The following is a 21,547-nucleotide window of genomic DNA, read 5'->3' as shown; positions in this document are numbered from 1 at the left end:
AGACGCAGACACACAGACACACACACACGTTAATACATAGTTTTTGATAGATAAACATTTGGCAGAAAACACAACCTACTAATGAAAGGTGCCTGTGAGTAGTCCACTCCGTAGAAATAGAAAATGAGTAAAATAGAAGATAATAGAAGTGATTCTATGTCTATGGTCCACTCACCTGGTAGGGGTCGTTGTTGAGGTCAAAGTACTCAAGGAAGCCCGTAGCGAACTCACAGAACAGAGTGTTGTGGGTCTCGTTGATGGTTCTCACACACCAGTAGGTGTTGTTGTTGGAACTGGTGCACGCACAGAACCCTCCGACTGAAGGAGAGGAAGGACAGGGTTAACCACTAACAAACACACAGAGAGAGACACACAGACACACACAGAGAGAGAGAACCCTCTAACTGGGGGAAACAAAACTAATAGCCTGTTTCAATAGACTGATATACTTGGTCATCTGTTCTGATGATAGACACTTTATTCTACCAATGGTATTCACTGACCTGTGGCAGAGGTGGGTAAATCTGTGTGTGTGAATGTGGCTTAATTACCGTGTAGGCCACAGTGCTGAATGACTAAAATTAGAATGTATGCGAGTACAGTACACGTGTAGGTGTAGTAACCACTTAGTACTGTACACGTGTAGGTGTAGTAACTACTTATTGCAGTTACATTTAGGTGTAGTAACCACTTAGTACTGTACACGTGTAGGTGTAGTAACTACTTAGTGCAGTTACATTTAGGTGAAGTAACTACTTAGTGCAGTTACATTTAGGTGTAGTAACATAGTAACGTACGGTTCCAAAAGGGGGCAGTCTGCCAGTGGTCGTTGCTGTGAGTGAAACATGTCAGACCAGGTAGACTACAGTCATCCCCCTTCTTCTGCCTCTTTCTCTCTTTCCTCTCCTTCTTCTTCCTCCTGATCTCGTTCAACAGCTGGGTCTTCCCATCCACTTCTTGGACAACCTCCCTGCATGACGGACAGACACACCCACCAATCAGATTACAGTAACGACCCAACACCCACCCGCTCTGCCCTCGCAGTGACCTCTCCATGATGCCAGTCAGTTACCATGGTGATGGATGGAATCATCGGAGGGAACTCCCAGACTCCTCTCTGGTGGAGCCAAGAACATGACAGGTTCTAGCTCCTCTCTGACCACATTATCCATTTTCTCTGGGCCATTCTAGCCTCTACCCTTCTCCCGCTCCCCATTTTCCTAAACACACAACAGTCACTGGATAACACCGCTGCTTCGCATTGGCATTCTAATCCGTTCCCTGTGCCTCGGTGCGCATCCCAAATGGCACCCCATTCCCTATATAGTGCACAACTTTTGACGAGAACCCTATGGACCCTGATGAAAAGTTTGTGACTCAACCACCTGGTGCAAGGCAATGGCTGTGTTAGAGGGACGGGCTGTTTCCCTCCTTCCACTGAGTCACTGTTTTGTTTCCATGCTGCTGCTTGGGACGATTACTTCCAGATCCCTGCACTGAAAGGCAGGCCTGGGTTTGACTGGAGAGCATGCACAGTCCATGCAAGTACCATGCAGATGTACCACAAGACAAGATAACACACAAGACAAATGGGGCCACACTGGCAGTGAAACGTATCACACTCATGTATTAGAGATGCAGTACATCTATGAAATTCTATTGGTCAGTTGAGCACTTCTAGACTGCAGGCTCAGTTTGCATCCCAAATGGCACCCTATTCCCTCAATAGGGTAGTAGTGCACTACATTTGACCAGGGCCTATAGGGTAGTATTGCACTATATAGAGAATAGGGTGCCATTTGAGATACAACCTCAGTGTTAATGGGGTTGAGACGAACAGGGATGGGCGATGGACGATATGCGGCAAACACGGACAGACTGAATTAAAGGAGAGGACGAACTCACTTAAAGGGATGGAGCTGATCATTCTTGTTCTTCAACCTCTCTGCCTTCTCTCTGTTTCTCTCTCCTTTGCTATAGTAGCTGGTTTTAGTACAGAGGGAAGAGCAACTAAATATGGCGGTTGTTTTGTTTCCTTTCTACGAAAGCTTCAACTCAGGAGAGTCAAGATGAATAATAAAGGACTGATGACTCATAGGCTGCATTTACACAGGCAGCCCAATCTGATCTTTGGCCCAATTACTGTCAAAAGATCTGATCTGATTGGTCAAAAGACCAATAAGTGTAAAAATACCAGAATTGGGCTGCCTGTGTAAACACAGCCTACATAAGAATTGTCAGATTCACAATAAACGACTGAGAGATGGCCAAGATATGACAATGCACTATAATAGGGTTTAATCTTAGAGTCCCCTCTGTCATAGTCACTATTGTCACTTTGGGAGCATTATACCAGTGTGCAGATTTACTTTTTGTTCTACATTTAAGAATAGTACACATATTTGGGGACCCCCAATGAGGTACATTACTGACCTGTTCTTGCCACAGTCACACTCGTCGGGTCGTCTCCTCTTCAGGTGACCCCTGACCTCTCGCAGGTTCTTGATCTTGTCCTGCAGGGCTTCTATCTGTAGTGGAAGGCAACATCTACTTCAACTTGCAGGGTAGGCAAGGTGAGAGGGGGAGAGATGGAGAGGAGAGGAGAGGAGAGGAGAGGAGAGGAGAGGAGAGGAGAGGAGAGGAGAGGAGAGGAGAGGAGAGGAGAGGAGAGGAGAGGAGAGGAGAGGAGAGGAGAGATGGGGAGGAGGAGAGGAGAGATGGGGAGGAGGAGAGGAGAGATGGGGAGGGGAGAGGAGAGATGGGGAGGGGGAGAGGAGAGGGAGATATGGGGAGGGGGAGAGGAGAGGGAGAGATGGGGAGGAGGAGAGGAGAGATAGGGAGGAGGAGAGATGGGGAGGAGGAGAGGAGATGCAGACTCCAACTAACCTCCTGGTCCACGTAGCTCTTATGGTCCTTCCAGGCTCTGGACGAAGAGTAGATCTCTCTCTCACAGTGGACGGTGTCATTCATCAGGATGTAGCACCTGTGAGAGGGACGGAGAAGGAGAGAGAGGACAGAAAGGGAGAGAAAGGACAAGAAAGGAATCAATCAACTAACCAAATATATTTACATTTACGTCATTTAGCAGACGCTCTTATCCAGAGCGACTTACAAATTGGTGCATTCACCTTATTTGTCACAAAGGGCTTAACTGCTTGCCTGATGACTCATCCTGAATTCAATTTAGTTGCTCTAACGATTACTCCGTACATCAGTCTAAACCTGCTATCCTAGAAGTTGTTTGTGCTGATTCACGATTTGTGTAGGCCGGCTCTGACCCAACCCATCGGTTTCTGTGATCAATTAGAGCAGTCTGAGTGTATTCACATTCTCATCAAGTCGGGGAGGAAGCAAATCCAGACTCATGGTAGAGAAGAAACGTTAGTGGGTGTGGCGTTTGGCCGGAGCCATGTGGATGGGTAGCCAGGCAACTTAACTGCAGCCCAGGCCAAAAACTACAACCCAGGCCAAACCCCCCCCTAAAGCAAGTCAAGCAGACAAGGGCTGCGAAAAATTATTTTGGTAGGAACTACATGTATGTATTACTAGTGTGCCTTTGGTAGAGTTGGGGTATATGTTGGAGTAAATACTTGTATGTGACTGACAGAGTTGGGGTACATACTTGTATGTGACTGACAGAGTTGGGGTACATACTTGTGTGTGACTTTGACAGAGTTGGGGTACCCCACGGTGTTGGTGTCGTCCGCCAGCATCTCCTCTGACCCGTCTTCTGACTCCAGAGCCAACTCCTGGTCTTCCTGCTCATAGTGGCGCTTTCTGATGACACGTCTCTGGACCGCCGACTGGTCGTCTGCCGCAAGGTCAATGTCATAGATCTGCCCTTCGAACTCCACGGACAGAGATCTGGTGGATCTCGTGTGGACGAAACGTGGCCTGTAGCCTAATAGATAACCAAATATCACAGAGAGTTAATTAACCGACTTTTCTAATTTCTTTACCCATGTATTCAGTATGTGTAATTGTGTATGTATGTCATTAGATCTTGTCCTGTCACTTAATCTGGAAACAAATTGCCCTTTCCTGTCAATAAAGATGTTGACCTGAATTGAATGTGAAAATTCCATGACCAAAATGTTGCAATGGCTCTTTGTTCCAGTAGATGGTGCCACAACATTCCAAATGACCAGACCAGTGATCTAATGTCAGGAGATACCTCCACCAGATCAGTGATCTAATGTCAGGAGATACCTCCACCAGATCAGTGATCTAATGTCAGGAGATACCTCCACCAGATCAGTGATCTAATGTCAGGAAATACCTCCACCAGATCAGTGATCTAATGTCAGGAGCTCTATTCGTGCCTCGGTCTCTTCCCTGCATCTGTCTCTTTAGAGGCAGAGTAATCCTGAACAGTAAATCAAAGCTTAGGCTCTGGCAGACCTGGACATCATTCCCATAGCCCTCCACACACAGCCTTAAATACAGAGTGGTAAGTCCGCAGATGGATATAATTTATGTTACCATAACTGTCCATCTCTAATCTCTATGCCCCTGTAACAACAGCTACCCAGCTATCATTGAGCCAGCCCGCTCAGGAAACTATTCCCTGGACTGGACCACCCTCAGCCCCATCCACATCCTCACCCCCATTCCCCATCCCTCCACCCTACTCACCTCGTCCTCCAGAGGAAGGTGGGAACTGGCGGTGTGAGCGTCCCGGACGGTCGGACCTGGAGGGTTTGTCGAGGCTGCTGTCAGGGCCACAGTCGCAGGGGTCCCTCTGCCGGCTGTCGTAGCTGCTGCGGGACCTCAGGCTCCGGGCCCTCTTCCTGGGGCCTTCCTTCAGACCACCTCCCTTACACTTCTGGATACGCCACTTCCCTGTGATCTCCTCCACACAGTGCCACTTCTGTAGAGGTGAGACAAGGAGAGAGAGAATATGGTTATATTAGAGGTGGATGATTTGAGTTATGGGTTTTACTCCACTCCAATGTAAAGGTCTTTGAAGACATTGAACGTGTCTCAAATGGCACCCTATAAAAGTAGTGGACGATATAGGAAACAGGGTTCCATTTGGGAAACAGAGTGACTCTTTGTGCTTTGTGATCAGCGCGAGAACCGCTACTATTTCTCAATGAAATCGCAATCTTTTTCGACACAACTTTGTCAACAGATACGCTTTCTCGGAGTCCTTGCCAGAACAACACGTATGTTGACTACTGTATTCAATGGAAAAAAAGTTGGACTAAAAACAAACTGTCTCTTAGAGTCTCATATGGAAAGTGGGAAAACGGGAGCGAGACACTGATTCCTAATTGAGCACAAGGCCTTTTCCTTTCCTCTGCATTGCGTTTACAGACAGCAGAGTGCTTCTGACAGACAGACATCTCAACCAGATCACAAACAGACGCGGTGGGAAAGAAACAGAATCCAAAAACTGAAGGGAAAGAAACCAGAACCACCACATCAAATGAATTGGATCAGTCTGCTGTCCATTGGTCTTTCTCTCGGTCTCTCGCTGTCTCGCTCTTTGTCTCTCGCTGTCTCGCTCTTTGTCTCTCGCTGTCTCGCTCTTTGTCTCTCGCTGTCTCGCTCTTTGTCTCTCGCTGTCTCGCTCTTTGTCTCTCGCTGTCTCGCTCTTTGTCTCTCGCTGTCTCGCTCTTTGTCTCTCGCTGTCTCGCTCTTTGTCTCTCGCTGTCTCGCTCTTTGTCTCTCGCTCTTTGTCTCTCGCTGTCTCGCTCTTTGTCTCTTTCTGTCTCTCGCTGTCTCGCTCTTTGTCTCTTTCTGTCTCTCGCTGTCTCGCTCTTTGTCTCTTTCTGTCTCTCGCTGTCTCGCTCTTTGTCTCTTTCTGTCTCTCGCTGTCTCGCTCTTTGTCTCTTTCGGTCTCTCGCTGTCTCGCTCTTTGTCTCTCGCTCTTTGTCTCTCGCTGTCTCGCTCTTTGTCTCTTTCTGTCTCTCGCTGTCTCGCTCTTTGTCTCTTGCTGTCTCGCTCTTTGTCTCTTTCTGTCTCTCGCTGTCTCGCTCTTTGTCTCTTTCTGTGTCTGTCTGTCTGTCTGTCTGTCTGTCTGTCTGTCTGTCTGTCTTCCAAACCCCTGGCTGCGTCACCAGCATAATCTAGTTAGTGGTGCACATCCACAATGTCTCCTACCCCCAACGCCATGAATCAGTCAAGTTGAAAGGGAGGGGTCAAAAAAAGTGAAAGCTCATTCGGCTAAGTAAGTCATGTGATAATTTGGCTTAAAGTGTTTGGGGTTGCATCCCAAATGACACCCTATTCCCTATATAGTGCACTACTTTTGACCAGGGCCTACTACCTTTTGACTCTGGTCAAAAGTAGTGGACTAAATAGGGAATAGGGTGCTGTTTGGGATGCAGGTTGGAGAGGGGGGGACATATCTGCGGACCGTGGCGGTGCGTGGGAACGAGAGTTCCAAACAAAGGGCTATGGGTAGGATCGGGTTTCCTCTGTGGACCACTCGCTCAGACGCTCACTGACAGACAGCTGACTGACAGATGGCCCTGACAGCCATGTTATATCAAGAGGGAAATGGAGGGAGGAAGAGAGTAGGAAGGAGGGGAGAGGAGGGGGAGGGTGGCAGGGGAGGGGAGGAAGAGGAGGGGGGGGGGGGAGAGAGAGAGAGAGGCATGCAGTGCTTTTAGGACTTTTCAGCCACATTCCACAGTGTGGAAAACAGTGAGTGAGTGAAAAAGAGAGAGAGAGAGAGAGAGAGAGAGAGAGAGATAGAGAGAGAGAGAGAGAGAGAGAGAGAGAGTGAGTAAGAGAGTGAATGAGTGAGTGAGAGAGTGAGTGAGTGAGGGAGTGTGAGAAAGAGTGAGAGAGGAGTGAGAGAGGGAGTAAGGGAGGGAGAGAGGGAGAAGGGAGGGAGGGAGAGAGGGAGAAGGGAGGGAGTGAGAGGGAGTGAGAGAGAGAGGGAGTGAGTGAGAGAGGGAGTGTGTGAGAGAGAGGGGGTTAAAGTGGGGAAGACCCTACAAGTTGAGACTTGCTCTAGAAGTGGCAGACCCAAACTGCTACAGCTCTCTCAGACTGACACACATTATTAATTCATTTACAGATTGAGAGATAGCCTGCTGCAAATGAACTGGGTGGGAGATCAGAGCAGAGAGCCAGCAGGAAGGGAGTCTTGTATAGAATAAGAATAAGACCGAATGGAACCTTGAGTTTATGACATCTATAAATACAAATGACCTTGTCCCAAATGGCACATATTCCCCATGTAGTACACTATTTTTGACCTGGACCGGTAGGGTTCTGGTCAAAAATAGTGCACTATATAAGGAATAGGGGATAGTTTGGGACACAACCACATTACTAAACCACTCATATTCTTCTCACAGTCACAGAGTTCTATAGGCTGTCATACTGCCCTTTCACTCTGAAAACACTTACATTTACATTTTAGTCATTTAGCAGACGCTCTTATCCAGAGCGACTTACAGGAGCAATTAGGGTTAAGTGCCTTGCTCAAGGGCACATCGACAGATTTTTCACCTAGTCGGCTCGGCGATTAGAACCAGCGACCTTTCGGTTACTGGCACAACGCTCTTAACCACTAAGCTACTTACAATGTCTCATGTCCTTTAGGTAACATTTGGTGTAGTCTACTCCCCTTTAAATACATTGACCGCAAAGGCTTTGAGCTTTAGCCCTCCCCTTTAAATCATGGATTTGAACCTTGGTGGACAGGTGTCTATTGACCACAGACCAGTGTGTGTGTGTGTGTGTGTGTGTGTGTGTGTGTGTTCTAACCAGCTGTTTTAAGAGTTTAATAGACTTTCCCTCCATATTATTCCTTCTAAAGGAAGACCCCACAGAGACAGAGGGAGGCTGCTAACTAGGAGACTAGGTTAAATAATAGACAAGGGCTATAGCTAGCTAGGACTAAACCTCCACATGTATGTGTTGTAACTACACATTCGCTGGCTGAATACGTTACATACACTAAACCATCACCCCCACAATCTCGCATGCTACATAAAGACTAAAGCGGGTTTCCCCACATAAAGTGAGGGAAAAAAGTATTTGATCCCCTGCTGATTTTGTATGTTTGCCCACTGAAAGAAATGATCAGTCTATAATTTTAATGGTAGGTTTATTTGAACAGTGAGAGACAGAATAACAACTAAAAAATCCAGAAAAATGTATGTCACAAATTTAATAAATTGATTTGCATTTTAATGAGGGAAATAGGTATTTGACCCCTCTGCAAAACATGACTTAGTACTTGGTGGCAATCTCAGATGTCAGACATATCTTGTAGTTGGCCACCAGGTTTGCACACATCTCAGGAGGGATTTTACATTTACATTTTAGTCATTTAGCAGACGCTCTTATCCAGAGCGACTTACAGTTAGTGAGTGCATACATTATTATTATTATTTTTTTTTTTTATACTGGCCCCCCGTGGGAATCGAACCCACAACCCTGGCGTTGCAAACGCCATGCTCTACCAACTGAGCTACATCCCTGCTGGCCATTCCCTCCCCTACCCTGGACAACGCTGGGCCAATTGTGCGCCGCCCATGGGTCTCCCGGTCACGGCCGGCTACGACAGAGCCTGGATTCGAACCAGGATCTCTAGTGGCACAGCTAGCACTGTGATGCAGTGCCTTAGACCACTGCGCCACTCCTCTTTGCAGATCTTCTCCAAGTCATTAAGGTTTCGAGGCTGACGTTTGGCAACTCGAACCTTCAGCTCCCTCCACAGATTTTCTATGGGATTAAGGTCTGGAGACTGGCTAGGCCACTCCAGGACCTTAATGTGCTTCTTCTTGAGCCACTCCTTTGTTGCCTTGGCCGTGTGTTTTGGGTCATTGTCATGCTGGAATACCCATCCATGACCCATTTTCAATGCCCTGGCTGAGGGAAGGAGGTTCTCACCCAAGATTTGACAGTACATGGCGCCGTCCATCGTCCCTTTGATGCGGTGAAGTTGTCCTGTCCCCTTAGCAGAAAAACACCCCCAAAGCATAATATTTCCACCTCCATGTTTGACGGTGAGGATAGTGTTCTTGGGGTCATAGGCAGCAATCCTCCTTCTCCAAACACGGCGAGTTGAGTTGATGCCAAAGAGCTTGATTTTGGTCTCATCTGACCACAACACTTTCACCCAGTTCTCCTCTGAATCATTCAGATGTTCATTGGCAAACTTCAGACGGGCCTGTATATGTGCTTTCTTGAGCAGGGGGAAGTTCTGGGCTGCAGGATTTCAGTCCTTCACGGCGTAGTGTGTTATCAATTTTTTTCTTGGTGACTATGGTCCCAGCTGTCTTGAGATCATTGACAAGATCCTCCCGTGTAGTTCTGGGCTGATTCCTCACCATTCTCATGATCATTGCAACTCCACGAGGTGAGATCTTGCATGGAGCCCCAGGCCGAGGGAGATTGACAGTTATTTTGTGTTTCTTCCATTTGCGAATAATCGCACCATCTGTTGTCACCTTCTCACCAAGCTGCTTGACGATGGTCTTGTAGCCCATTCCAGCCTTGTGTAGGTCTACAATCTTGTCCCTGACATCCTTGGAGAGCTCTTTGGTCTTGGCCATGGTGGAGAGTTTGGAATCTGATTGATTGATTGCTTCTGTGGACAGGTGTCTTTTATACAGGTAACAAACTGAGATTAGGAGCACTCCCTTTAAGAGTGTGCTCCTAATCTCAGCTCATTACCTGTATAAAAGACACCTGGGAGCCAGAAATCTTTCTGATTGAGAGGGGGTCAAATACTTATTTCCCTCATTAAAATGCAAATCAATTTATAACATTTTTGACATGCATTTTTCTGGATTTTTGTTGTTGTTATTCTGTCTCTCACTGTTCAAATAAACCTAGCATTAAAATTATAGACTGATCATTTCTTTGTCAGTGGGCAAACGTACAAAATCAGCAGGGGATCAAATATATTTTTCCCCTCACGGTAACCTAACAAATTGGATTTCCTCAACTTCTTTGTTTCAGTAACAATCTTTTCCATACAGTATAATTCCTCTTCTGTGTTGTAGTCTGTCCCAGCCATAGACCCTTCAGCCAGCCATCCATAAGTCAAATAGCCATTTACTGCAATCGTCCAATAATTGGACATTTCTGTACCGTTTGAACGAGGGACTAATTTTTCCCTCGTTCCCTTTCATCCCAGGCCCATTAAAGGGCTGGCAGGGCCTGGTAGACCAGCCACACACACACACTCTCTTTAGTGGTTAGACCAGCTACTAACCACTGGTATACAGCCACAGAGTTGGCAGACCTGAACAATACAAATTGGTCCAATGTTCAGGTAGCAGCCTGCAGGGCGTTCTAATGTGAACCAGGCAGCTTGTAAGTGTGCACATATAAGACGTAATCCTTCATTACAGACAGCAACAGGGGAAACTCTGGCCACATTCAGGTGGGTGTGTGTTTCAGGGAACCTCGTTACACACTCTTTGTTGTGTGTGTGTGTGTGTGTGTGTGTGTGTGTAAGGGTTGAATAGCGGGAACCCGGTTACCGAGATTTACCGCCCAAAACCACTCCCTTTTCCCCAGATAAATACAGTGGCTTGCGAAAGTATTCACCCGCCACCCCCCGCCCCCCCCCCCCCCTTGGCATTTTTCCTATTTTGTTGACTTACAACCTGGAATTTTGGAGGGGTTGTATCATTTGAATTACACAACATGAAGATGCAAAATATGTTTTGGGGTGAAACAAACAGAAAACTTGAGTGTGCATAACTATTCACCCCCCCAAAGTCAATACTTTGTAGAGCCACCTTTTGCAGCAATTACAGCTGCAAGTCTCTTGGGGTATGTCTCTATAAGCTTGGCACATCTAGCCACTGCGATTTTTGCCCATTCTTCAAGGCAAAACTGCTCTAGCTCCTTCAAGTTGGATGGGTTCCGCTGGTGTACAGCAATCTTTAAGTCATACCACAGATTCTCAATTGGATTGAGGTCTGGGCTTTGACAAGGCCATTCCAAGACATTTAAATGTACTTAAACCACTCAAGTGTTGCTTTAGCAGTATGCTTAGGGTCATTGTCCTGCTGGAAGGTGAACCTCCGTCCCAGTTTCAAATCTCTGGAAGACTGAAACAGGTTTCACTCAAGAATTTCGCTGTATTCAGCGCCATCCATCATTCCTTCAATTCTGACCAGTTTCCCAGTCCCTGCCGATGCAAAACATCCCCACAGCATGATGCTGCCACCACCATGCTTCACTGTGGGGATGGTGTTCTCGGGGTAGTGAGAGGTGTTGGGTTTGCGCCAGACATAGCATTTTCCTTGATTGCCAAAAAGCTCAATTTTAGTCTCATCTGATCAGAGTACCTTCTTCCATATGTTTGTGGAGTCTCCCACATGACTTTTGGAGAACACCAAACGCGTTTGCTTATTTTCTTCTTTAAGCAATAGCTTTTTTCTGGCCACTCTTCCGTAAAGCCCAGCTCTGTGGAGTGTACGGCTTAAAGTGGTCCTATGGACAGATACTCCAATCTCCGCTGTGGAGCTTTGCAGCTCCTTCAGGGTTATCTTTGGTCTCTTTGTTGCCTCTATGATTAATGCCCTCCTTGCCTGGTCCGTGAGTTTTGGTGGGCGGCCCTCTCTTGGTAGGTTTGTTGTGGTGCCATATTCTTTCCATTTTTTAATAATGTGGGATGTTCAAAGTTTCAGATATTTTTTTTAATAACCCAACCCTGATCTGTACTTCTCCACAACTTTGTCCCTGACCTGTTTGGAGAACTCCTTGGTCTTCATGGTGCCGCTTGCTTGGTGGTGCCCCTTGCTTAGTGGTGTTGCAGACTCTGGGGCCTTTCAGAACAGGTGTATATACACTGATATCATGTTACAGATCATGTGACACTTAGATTGCACACAGGTGGACTTTATTTAACTAATTATGTGACTTATGAAGGTAATTGGTTGCACCAGAGCTTATTTAGGGGCTTCATAGCAAAGGGGGTGAATACATATGCACGCACCACTTTTCCGTTATTTATTTTGTAGACGACAAGAAAAAGCCATATCTCAGACTGGCCAATAAAAATAAAAGATTAAGTTGGGAAGTCTGAGATGTGGCTTTTTCTTTGCAACTCTGCCTAGAAGGTCAGCATCCCGGAGTCGCCTCTTCACTGTTGACGTTGAGACTGGTGTTTTGCGGGTACTATTTAATGAAGCTGCCAGTTGAGGACCTGTGAGGTGCCTGTTTCTCAAACTAGACACTAATGTATTTGTCCTCTTGCTCAGTTGTGCACCGGGGCCTCCCACTCCTCTTTCTATTCTGGTTAGAGCCAGTTTGCGCTGTTCTGTGAAGGGAGTAGTACACAGCGTTGTACGAGATCTTCAGTTTCTTGGCAATTTCTCGCATGGAATAGCTTTAATTTCTCAGAACAAGAATAGACTGACGAGTTTCAGAAGAAAGTTATTTGTTTCTGGCCATTTTGAGCCTCTAATTGAATCCACAATTGCTGATGCTCCAGATACTCAACTAGTCTCAAGAAGGCCAGTTTTATTGCTTCTTTAAATCAGCACAACAGTTTTCAGCTGCTGTGCTAACATAATTTCAAAAGGGTTTTCTAATGATCAATTAGCCTTTTAAAATTATAAACTTGGATTAGTAAACACAACGTGCAATTGGAACACAGGACTGATGGTTGCTGATAATGGGCCTCTGTACGCCTATGTAGATATTCCATTTAAAAAAAATCAGTGGTTTCCTGCTACAATAGCCATTTACAACATTAACAATGTCTACACTGTATTTCTGATCAATTTGATGTTATTTTAATGGACAAAAAAAATAATTGTCATTCGAAAACAAGGAAATTTCTAAGTGACCCCAAACTTTTGAACGGTAGTGTAGATAGATAGATAGATAGATAGATGTCCTAGCCTACCTCTTTCCAGGTGATAAATTCAATGCAGTATTAGCATTATATTTAGCTTATTAATGATGGGTTTTCCATAGTAAGCTTCTAATTTATAGCGTCTGTCTCTTGCGCAATACGCACGCACCTGTGCTCCGCTGGCCTTAAAAAACGCTCCTTAGCTCTTGGAGTCCCGTGCAGGAAAAGCTAGACTAGAATAGCTTGCTGGACATAGCTACATCTATGGGCTTTTATGCTTTTCTGTCCTGCGTAATGTGCAGTAGCCTTTATTATATATGTATTGGATAAAGACACAATCATTTTGGCTTTTTTGGGCTTGGGCTCATTAAATGTCTTTAATGTAGGGCTCATGAAATGTCTTTAATGTATGGCTCATCAGGCTCAGGTAGCATCAGGCTTGAATTTTCGATCAAAGCTCTAATCAAATATAGACATAGGCCTTATATGCTTTATAATGCTTTTGAATGACACTTCCAGTTTTGGCGGGAAATACCGGGTTACCCGGGAGAAAAGTGATTTATTCTCGGGATGGAAAAAATATTCAACCCTAGTGTGTGTGTGTGTGGGTTTGTGTGTGTGTTTGTGCGTGCATGCATGTGTGTGTGAATACACATACCTGCCCAGGCTGTTGGCATGGCGTCTGGAACTCTGCCTGTTGACACACCTCTTTGACCTTCTTGTACTTGGGCAGGCTGTTGGTGTGAGGGGTTGTTGGACTGCCTCCTCCGTCCTCCTTCTGCCTCAGGAGTTTACTGTAGAGGGACACGTCAGATTAGGGGACAGGTGATGGTTAAGATAGTGGTAGAAGTGAGGGTTAGAAGAGGGGCAGGCTATTGGTGTGCTGGGTGGTTGGACTGCCTCCTCCATCCTCCTCCTTCCTCAGGAGTTTACTGCAGACAGGAGGGACAGGGGGAGTTAGAAGTTGTAGTCCGTTTTTTTTTTACAAGCCGTGTGTCTGAAAATGTATGGAGAAGTAGCTTCCCATGCCAGCCCTCTACTCTCATGGTTTGCGTCCCAAATGGCACCCTATTCCCTATATAGTGCACTTCTTTTGACCATAGGGCCCTGGTCAAAAGTTATGCACTATAAGGAATAGGGTCCCATTTGAGATGCAGCCATTGACTGATGTTGCATTAGGCCTCCTGCCTTCCAGCTGCTGTTTGTGTGACGGGGTAACTAACGACAGAACACTGCTGTGCCTGAAATGAAAGACTGGTGACCTCTGACCTGTAGGGTTTTAGGCTGTTTAATCCACAGCCACATTAATCCACCATGTGTATGACGCCTGAACACTGGGGTTTATTCATCGGTTGCATCCCAAATGGCACCCTATTCCCTATATAGTGCACCACTTTACCGATAGGGCTCTGGTCAAAAGTAGTGCACTATGTAGGTAATATGGTACCATTTGGAATGCATACATACTTCATGACTGCTGAGATAAGCCTCTCCAGACCCTCCACTGTGTTACTCAACAATGGAGAGAATCTACGGAGCTATCCATCACAGTGCTACTGTATGTCTGCTTCCCAATTGGTACCCTATTCCCTATATAGTGCACTACTTTTGACCATAACCCAATAGGCCCTGGTCAAAAACAATGCACTAGATAGGAAAGATGGTGCCAATTGAGAGACACCCCCTCGCTCTGTTACTCAACAATGGAGAGAATTTACTGAGCCTTCCATCATGCTTCTACTGTGGTCTGTGTTCAACCTCAACTTACTTTTAGCCCTGTCAGTGTTAGCCTGTTCCTGTTTCAAAACTACTGAGCTATCCATCACTTTGCCATTTGTGACACAGCCACTGTCTCTCTTCCCAGCCTTAAACACTTGCAATACAGGCCCCACACAAGGAGGACAAAGGCAATGTATATGTCCCAAATGGCATCCTATTTCCTATGTAGTGAACTAATTTTGACCAGGGCTTCTGAGTCTCTGAGTCTTACTGACACACAGCACAGGGGTCTGGGTCAGGGCTTGGCTGTGATCAAGTTCTCTATTGCTGTCCCTATTGGGCTCTAGTCAAAGGTAGTGCATTATATAGGGAATAGGGTACTATTTGGGTCACAGCCTCTGTCTCCCACATTGGAAATGCAGGCCCAAAAGAGCAGGCTGACAGAAAAAGACGTCCCTTTAAAGCCCTGTGTGTCAACGCCTGCCTGTGTGAACTGTCATGATGCACCAGGCAGGCGTTCATAGCTCCTAACATAGATCAAACAATGCTCAAAATTATATTCCCAACCGTCTCCCCCACGGTCTTCCAACCCATGGTCTTCCCAACCCACTGTGGTCTGGAAGCGTCTGTCAGGCAGAAAATGTGTGTGTGTAGTAAATAAGTGGAAAGAATGGCTGGACCGCTGAGAGGACGAGCATTCACAAACCTATGGGTAACCTTATGGGCCCTGGTCAAAAGAAGTGCACTATAGGGAATAGGGTGCCATTTGGGACGAAGGATGTGTGAATGCTCGTCCACTGCCTGACACGTTTGGGATTCAATGAAATGTACAATTGTTGTCACACATTTCTGCACTAACTGCTGACATGGATCTGTGGTGTAGTGCCTTTTGCGTTCATGCGTGTCTGTTTAGGACAATGTGTGTGTGGAAAATGAATGTGTGTGTATGCATGCATGTGTCGTGTGTGTGTGTGTGTGTGTGTGGGTGGAGGGGGTAGGGATAAAGGACATCAGTTTACCCTCTCTCCACCAGGAATGTGTCCCTCCAGACTTTGGGTTTCCGATTGGGTTTGAATCTGGAAAAACAAAATGCTCTTTAGTCCATATAATTCACATGGGCCTGCCTGTGGACACATGGGCCTGCCAATGGATGCATCCCAAATGGCGCCCTATTTCCTATTTAGTGCACTACTTTTGACCAGGGTCCATAGGGTTACCCTGTAGCGCACTATATAGGGAATAGGGTGCCATTTGAGCTATGTTGGTCTTCAGTGTACAGCCAGCCAGAGCAAGTTATTACACAATATGGTTTTGTGGAGAAGCGATAAGGAAGTGAAATTTGTTCTGTATGAACATGAAACCCTGAATCACTGGCTTAGAGGATAAAATACTTTCCTTTTCCTTGCTATAATGCTAAAAACGTAAAGGGGCATCTGGCATTCAAACCAAAAAGTGGATGTATCAATCCCAGATTGTCCCTTTAAGATTCCATGAATGTGCAAAGATTGTCCAATTAGCCTCTTTTGGGGGCCAGATTTCACTCATATAAAAAAAACATACTATACGTTTCTCTTGTATAATAAGACAAACTTTGTCCTTATGGGACATCGTGGTGATATTCAGATGGCAGTCCATGTGTACCTGTTGATAAAGATATGAATAAGAAAATAGAAGAAAAAGATGTGTCCATGTGTACCTGTTGATAAAGATATGAATAAGAAAATAGAAGAAAAAGATGTGTCCATGTGTACCTGTTGATAAAGATATGAATAAGAAAATAGAAGAAAAAGATGTGTCCATGTGTACCTGTTGATAAAGATATGAATAAGAAAATAGAAGAAAAAGATGTGTCCATGTGTACCTGTTGCCAGTCTTCTCATGCTCCAGTAGCTGGAGGATGGACTTCCCGTCCATGTCCGGAGGAGTGTCCAGCCCAGCAATGTGCAGGATGGTGGGAGCCAGGTCAATGTTCAACACCAGCTGAGGGTTGCTGTGGAGGAAAAAACAACAACACCATAAACAACACCACCATAAACAACAACAACACTATAAACAACAACACCCTCAAAATTGTCAAAGACTCCAGCCACCCTAGTCATAGACTGTTCTCTCTGCTACCGCACGGCAAGCGGTACCGGAGTGCCAAGTCTAGGTCCAAAAGACTTCTCAACAGCTTCTACCCCCAAGCCATAAGACTCCTGAACAGCTAATCATGGCTACCCGGACAATTTGCACTGCCCCCCCACCCCATCCTTTTTACGCTGCTGCTACTCTGTTAAGTATTTATGCATAGTCACTTTAACTCTACCCACATGTACATATTACCTCAACTACCTCAACTAGCCGGTGCCCCCGCACATTGACTCTGCAACGGTACCCCCCTGTATATATAGCCTCCCTACTGTCACTTTATTTTACTTCTGCTCTTTTTTTTCTCAACACTTTTTTTGTTGTTGTTTTATTCTTACTTTTTTTGTTTAAAATAAATCCACTGTTGGTTAAGGGCTGTAAGTAAGCATTTCACTGTAATGTCTGCACCTGTTGTATTCGGCGCATGTGACCAATACAATTTGATTTGATTTGATTAGATAACAACAATACCAAATGTTGTGACACTTTGCTTCTTGAAAGTCCAATATATTGAAAACTTGACTGCTGCCGTGCAAAACATTTTGGGACTGTATCAACAGTGGACTAATGAAAAAAATACCACGTTTATGAGTGGAGTTTTCCTTTAATGCTGAGTGCCAAACAGAGAGGCATTGAGTCCCATTTTCAGTGTAATTTGGTATTGTTGTTGATTATGGTAATATCGTTTTTTGAGGGGATTTGTCCTTTAAGGAGATAGATTGGGGGTAAAGCCCTGCAACAGACTAGCGTCCTGTCCAGGGGGTGTACTTGTACATCAAGTGGCCTCACGCTATCCTATGGCCCATTCTGGCTTGGACAAGGCTTACTTACACTGCTCCAGGCTCGACGTTGGGCCCTCTGAGGAAGAAGGGTACTCGAATGTCAAAGTCATAGGGCATTGACTTCCCTTTTACCAGTCCGAACTGACCGATGTGATAGCCGTGGTCAGCAGTATAGATTATATAGGTGTTGTCCAGCTCTCCACTCTCCACCAACATCTCATATACCTGGGGAAAACACAGTCCTGCGTGAGCAAGGAACAGACAAAGAGACAAATCGACAGAAACTCACACTTCATAAGCTTATTACTACTGTGCAGTGCATTCGGAAAGTATTGGGAACCCTTGACTTTTTCCACATTTTGTTAGGTTACAGACTTATTTTTAAATTGATCAAATGGTTTTTCCCCCCTCAATCTACACACAAAAATTCGTTTTTAGTAATTTTTCCAAATGTATTACAAATAAGAAAACAACAATATCTCATTTACATAAGTATTCAGACCCTTTACTCAGTACTTTGTTGAAGGACCTTTGGCAGCGATTACAGTCTCGAGTCTTCTTTTACTGAGTAAAGAGGAGTGGCCTCACTCTACCATAAAGGCCTGATTGGTGGAGTGCTGCAGAAATGGTTGTCCTTCTGGAAGGTTCTCCCATCTCCGCAGAGGAACTCTGGAGCTTTGTCACCTCCCTGCAAGGCCCTTACACCCCCCCCCCCCCGATTGCTCAGTTTGGCTGGGCGGCCAGCTCTAGGAAGAGTCTTTGTGGTTCAAAACTTTTTCCATTTAAGAATAATGGAGGCCACTGTGTTCTTGGGGACCTTCAATGCTGCAGACATTTTTTGGTACCCTTCCCCAGATCTGTCTCATAGCAAAAGGTCTGAATACTTACGTAAATAAGGTATCTGTTTTTTATACATTTGCAAACATTTCTAAAAACCTGTTTTCGATTTGTCATTATGGGGTATTGTGTGTAGATTGATGAGGAAAATGTTCTATTTAATCCATTTTAGAATAAGGCTGTAACATAACAAAATGTGAAAAAAGTCAAGGGGTCTGAATACTTTCCGAATGCACTGTACATATATTTCAATAACAAAATCCTAATCATAGGTGAGAGATGAACAGCATTATGCAGACAGTTGTATCTCCCTCCCTACACATTTTTCATAAAAAGGCATTTAAATAAAAACTAGAAAACTTAACTAGAAACAGATTGTCTTACCTTCTGAACAGAGTCGTCCACTGACATGAGTGTCTGTAGTCTCTTCCTGTGTAGGAAGTTGGTGAATTCCATGTGGATGGGCCTCATGGGGCCGGTGTACTGCATGATCCAGTGTTTATCCATGTTTGGGGCGTAGTTGTAACTGGGGGTGCTACGGCGAGGAGAGGAAACACAAAATAGTTAGTTAAAGATAATATTTTTACCCATTTTGTTCTCTTTACATCAGTTTAGATGAAGAAGAGGTTGTTGGTGAAGGGGACGGCTCATAATATTGGCTGGAGTAAAGTTTGATGTGTTTGATATCATTCCGTTCCAGCCATTACTTTGAGCCCGTCCTCTCCATTTAAAAGTGCCACCAGCCACCATTGCTTGAGATGCACCCCAACTTCTCCCTATTAGGACCTAGACCTTGCAATGCAAAGGCTATGAAAGACAGAAGAAACACAGTGTGTCTGTTCAACCCTCACTAGCAGTCCAGGTGATCTAGGAGGCAAGAGAAGCAAAACATGCAGGAGTCATCAGAATACCAACTAGCCATAAAGACACCCTTTGTGTGTGTGTGTGTGCACGCGCGCATGTGTGTAACCCTTTAAGGTTTCAGCAGTAGTATGCAACAACCACCTGTCTGTCATTTCTCAGCCTTCTGCAGGTGTCTATGGCTGCATCCCAAATGGCACACTATTCCCTACATACAGTAGTACACTACTACACTATGTAGGGAATAGGGTGCCATTTTTGGGCTGCAGGTGTCTGTGGGTTCTACCATGCTGTCTGCTCTGTTTGACAAGCATCCATAACTAAGATGTTTACTGAGGGAAATTCTCTCTCCCTCTCTCCCTCTCTCCCTCTCTCCATCTCTCCATCTCTCTCCCTCCCTCCCTCCCTCCCCTCACACTGAGTCGACAGACCTCTTGGCTCAGAGGAGTCATTTGAGGGTTGGCACATGCTTAAGAAAATAATAGCCGTGTTGGATTCTGGGCCCACAAGTCAAGTTGGTTACAAGCCCTGGACTGTGAAGACAAGACGTGGGTAAACAGAGAGAGAGAGTTGTTGGTAGATGTGGAGGTGTAAAGAGATGTGTCTACTGTGGCATTAGCTGGTACAGATGTGTGTGTGTGTGTGTGTGTGTGTGTGTGTGTGTGTGTGTGTGTGTGTGTGTGTGTGTGTGTGTGTGTGTGTGTGTTGTTGCTGGTAGCTGTGAAGAGGTGTATGGATACAGGTTCAGTACACCTGTCTACTGTGGTGTTTTTGGTTTAGATGCTGACGGGGAATGTTCCGGCAACATTAGGTAGTGAAAAAGGTTCAGACAAGGATATTTCACACTACATGCCTTGCTAGTTGTTCAGTTTGTTGCTTGACCTGGTAAGTGATGATGCTAATCCTTAGTGCATGTAGCTGTGAGAAGGTTGCACAATAAAGCAGTAAAACAGCTAGACCCTGTCTGTTGTAAATCAAAAACAGGCGTCTGTAGTTTTAAAGGGAGCTGTGGAAGGGGAGTTTTGATGTTAATGTCATTAACATTCCTGGCCCAAGGTAGGTAGGTCTCCCTCTCTCTCCCTCTCCCTCTCCCCCTCCCCCTCCCGACTGGGGCTGCGTCACAAATCGCACCTTATTCCCTATTTAATGCACTACTTTTGATGAAGGCCCATAGGGGATAGTGTGCCATTTAGGACGCACCCTGGGAATGGGAACAACTGGGATGGGAATTAGGAACCTGACAAACCCTCACAGAAAACCACAAGAAGTGGTTTTATTTCTTTAAGTACATGTTAGGGTGTACGAATACACTTAGACTGGCAGTAAATGTCTAAACATATTTGGACTTCTAGCTAACTACACCTCGGTATTGTGTGGTGTCTGAGCAAGACAAAGCTGAACATTTAGCTGTAGGGTGAAAGTAACCTTAAACTAAGGGCCTTAACCCCTTGCGCTATCCCAGGCTGAGCGTATAGCCCTTTAAATTGTATGGTGAGGTTGTAGTCTAAGCTGAACACTAACCCTGAGAGCCAGAGAGGTAATCCCGGACTAATACCCTTTAGAACCCAGGCTAGATGTATTCTGTCTCCAAAATGGCACCATATTTCCTATATAGTGCACTACTTTTGACCAGGGCCGATAAGGCTGTGGTCAAAAGTAGTGCACTATATAGGGAATGGGTGTCATTTGGGAGGCAGCCAGACACTGACCCAGAGAACCTTGATGTATAAAGGTATAGTGTGACAGGTGTACAGTGTCCTATAGGCCTCTCCCTGTATAAGCTGGGCTCATTCCCCTGACCCCAACATTCCTGGTTCCCTCAGAGGTGCCCAGCCCGGACCCCAGCGGCCCTGTGCCCATAAACAAGCCTCTTTGTGGGGCTTATTAGACCTCCTAGCTGGGCGGTGAAGAACACAACAGAGGTCTGAGGAGGAGAGGAGGGCAGGAGTTACCACAACTCAATCAGAGGAGAGGAGAGGGGAACTTCCGTAGTAAGACGTTAAGCCTGCAACCTAGACCTCTACTTGGAAAAGGCTGGTTTGATGTAACTCACAATATCTGGGTAGAGGAACCATCAATGGTGCATCAATGCCCATCAAGACATGCCACCCACATCGGACCATGCCTGGCACCTGTTCCTCTTCCCACTACACTGACCCTGGTGCTCACCACGACACACGGGAACCTTGGCAATCCCCCATGACCCCCCCCCCCATGACCTCCCCCCCCCCCCACGGAGGCCTAGAGCCCTCCCCCAATATCCCTCTCTTTCCCTACTTCTACCCACTCACCCATCCGGGGGCCTGGTACCCCCAGCCACCTACCTCCTGCCTCACCTCCGACCCCCCCTCACCAGCCTGGAGGTTCACGCAAAAACACATGAATAATGTCAAAGGCCTGCCTGCTCCAGAACATACAATGCATTCCT

The 21,547-nt window shown here is 45.8% G+C and overlaps 1 protein-coding gene across 3 annotated transcripts in view; it reads right to left on the bottom strand.

Annotated features, from left to right (window-relative positions):
* sulf1 (sulfatase 1) overlaps nucleotides 1–21,547 on the bottom strand; it is a gene marked incomplete at its 3' end in the record, with an annotated part of 69,010 nt that overhangs the window by 13,418 nt on the left and 34,045 nt on the right. For 2 of the 3 annotated variants that reach the window (XM_084179011.1, XM_084179012.1), the window contains exons 6-16: nucleotides 18,643–18,793; nucleotides 17,471–17,646; nucleotides 16,371–16,499; nucleotides 15,529–15,585; nucleotides 13,449–13,584; nucleotides 4,636–4,870; nucleotides 3,655–3,901; nucleotides 2,887–2,983; nucleotides 2,434–2,528; nucleotides 798–970; nucleotides 176–318 (exon numbers count right to left, since the gene is read on the bottom strand). In XM_084179011.1, coding sequence (XP_084035137.1) covers nucleotides 176–318; nucleotides 798–970; nucleotides 2,434–2,528; nucleotides 2,887–2,983; nucleotides 3,655–3,901; nucleotides 4,636–4,870; nucleotides 13,449–13,584; nucleotides 15,529–15,585; nucleotides 16,371–16,499; nucleotides 17,471–17,646; nucleotides 18,643–18,793 — 1,639 coding nt within the window. Of the gene's footprint in view, nucleotides 1–175; nucleotides 319–797; nucleotides 971–2,433; nucleotides 2,529–2,886; nucleotides 2,984–3,654; nucleotides 3,902–4,635; nucleotides 4,871–13,448; nucleotides 13,585–15,524; nucleotides 15,586–16,370; nucleotides 16,500–17,470; nucleotides 17,647–18,642; nucleotides 18,794–21,547 lie in introns of those variants that run through there. The other variant, XM_084179013.1, reaches the window with a different exon arrangement.

Source organism: Coregonus lavaretus (assembly GCF_964263955.1).
Source record: "Coregonus lavaretus genome assembly, chromosome: 2".
Taxonomy (NCBI): Eukaryota; Metazoa; Chordata; class Actinopteri; order Salmoniformes; family Salmonidae; genus Coregonus; species Coregonus lavaretus.
The sequence above is the reverse complement of the archived record's forward strand: the minus strand, read 5'-3'. Positions and strand labels throughout refer to the sequence as shown.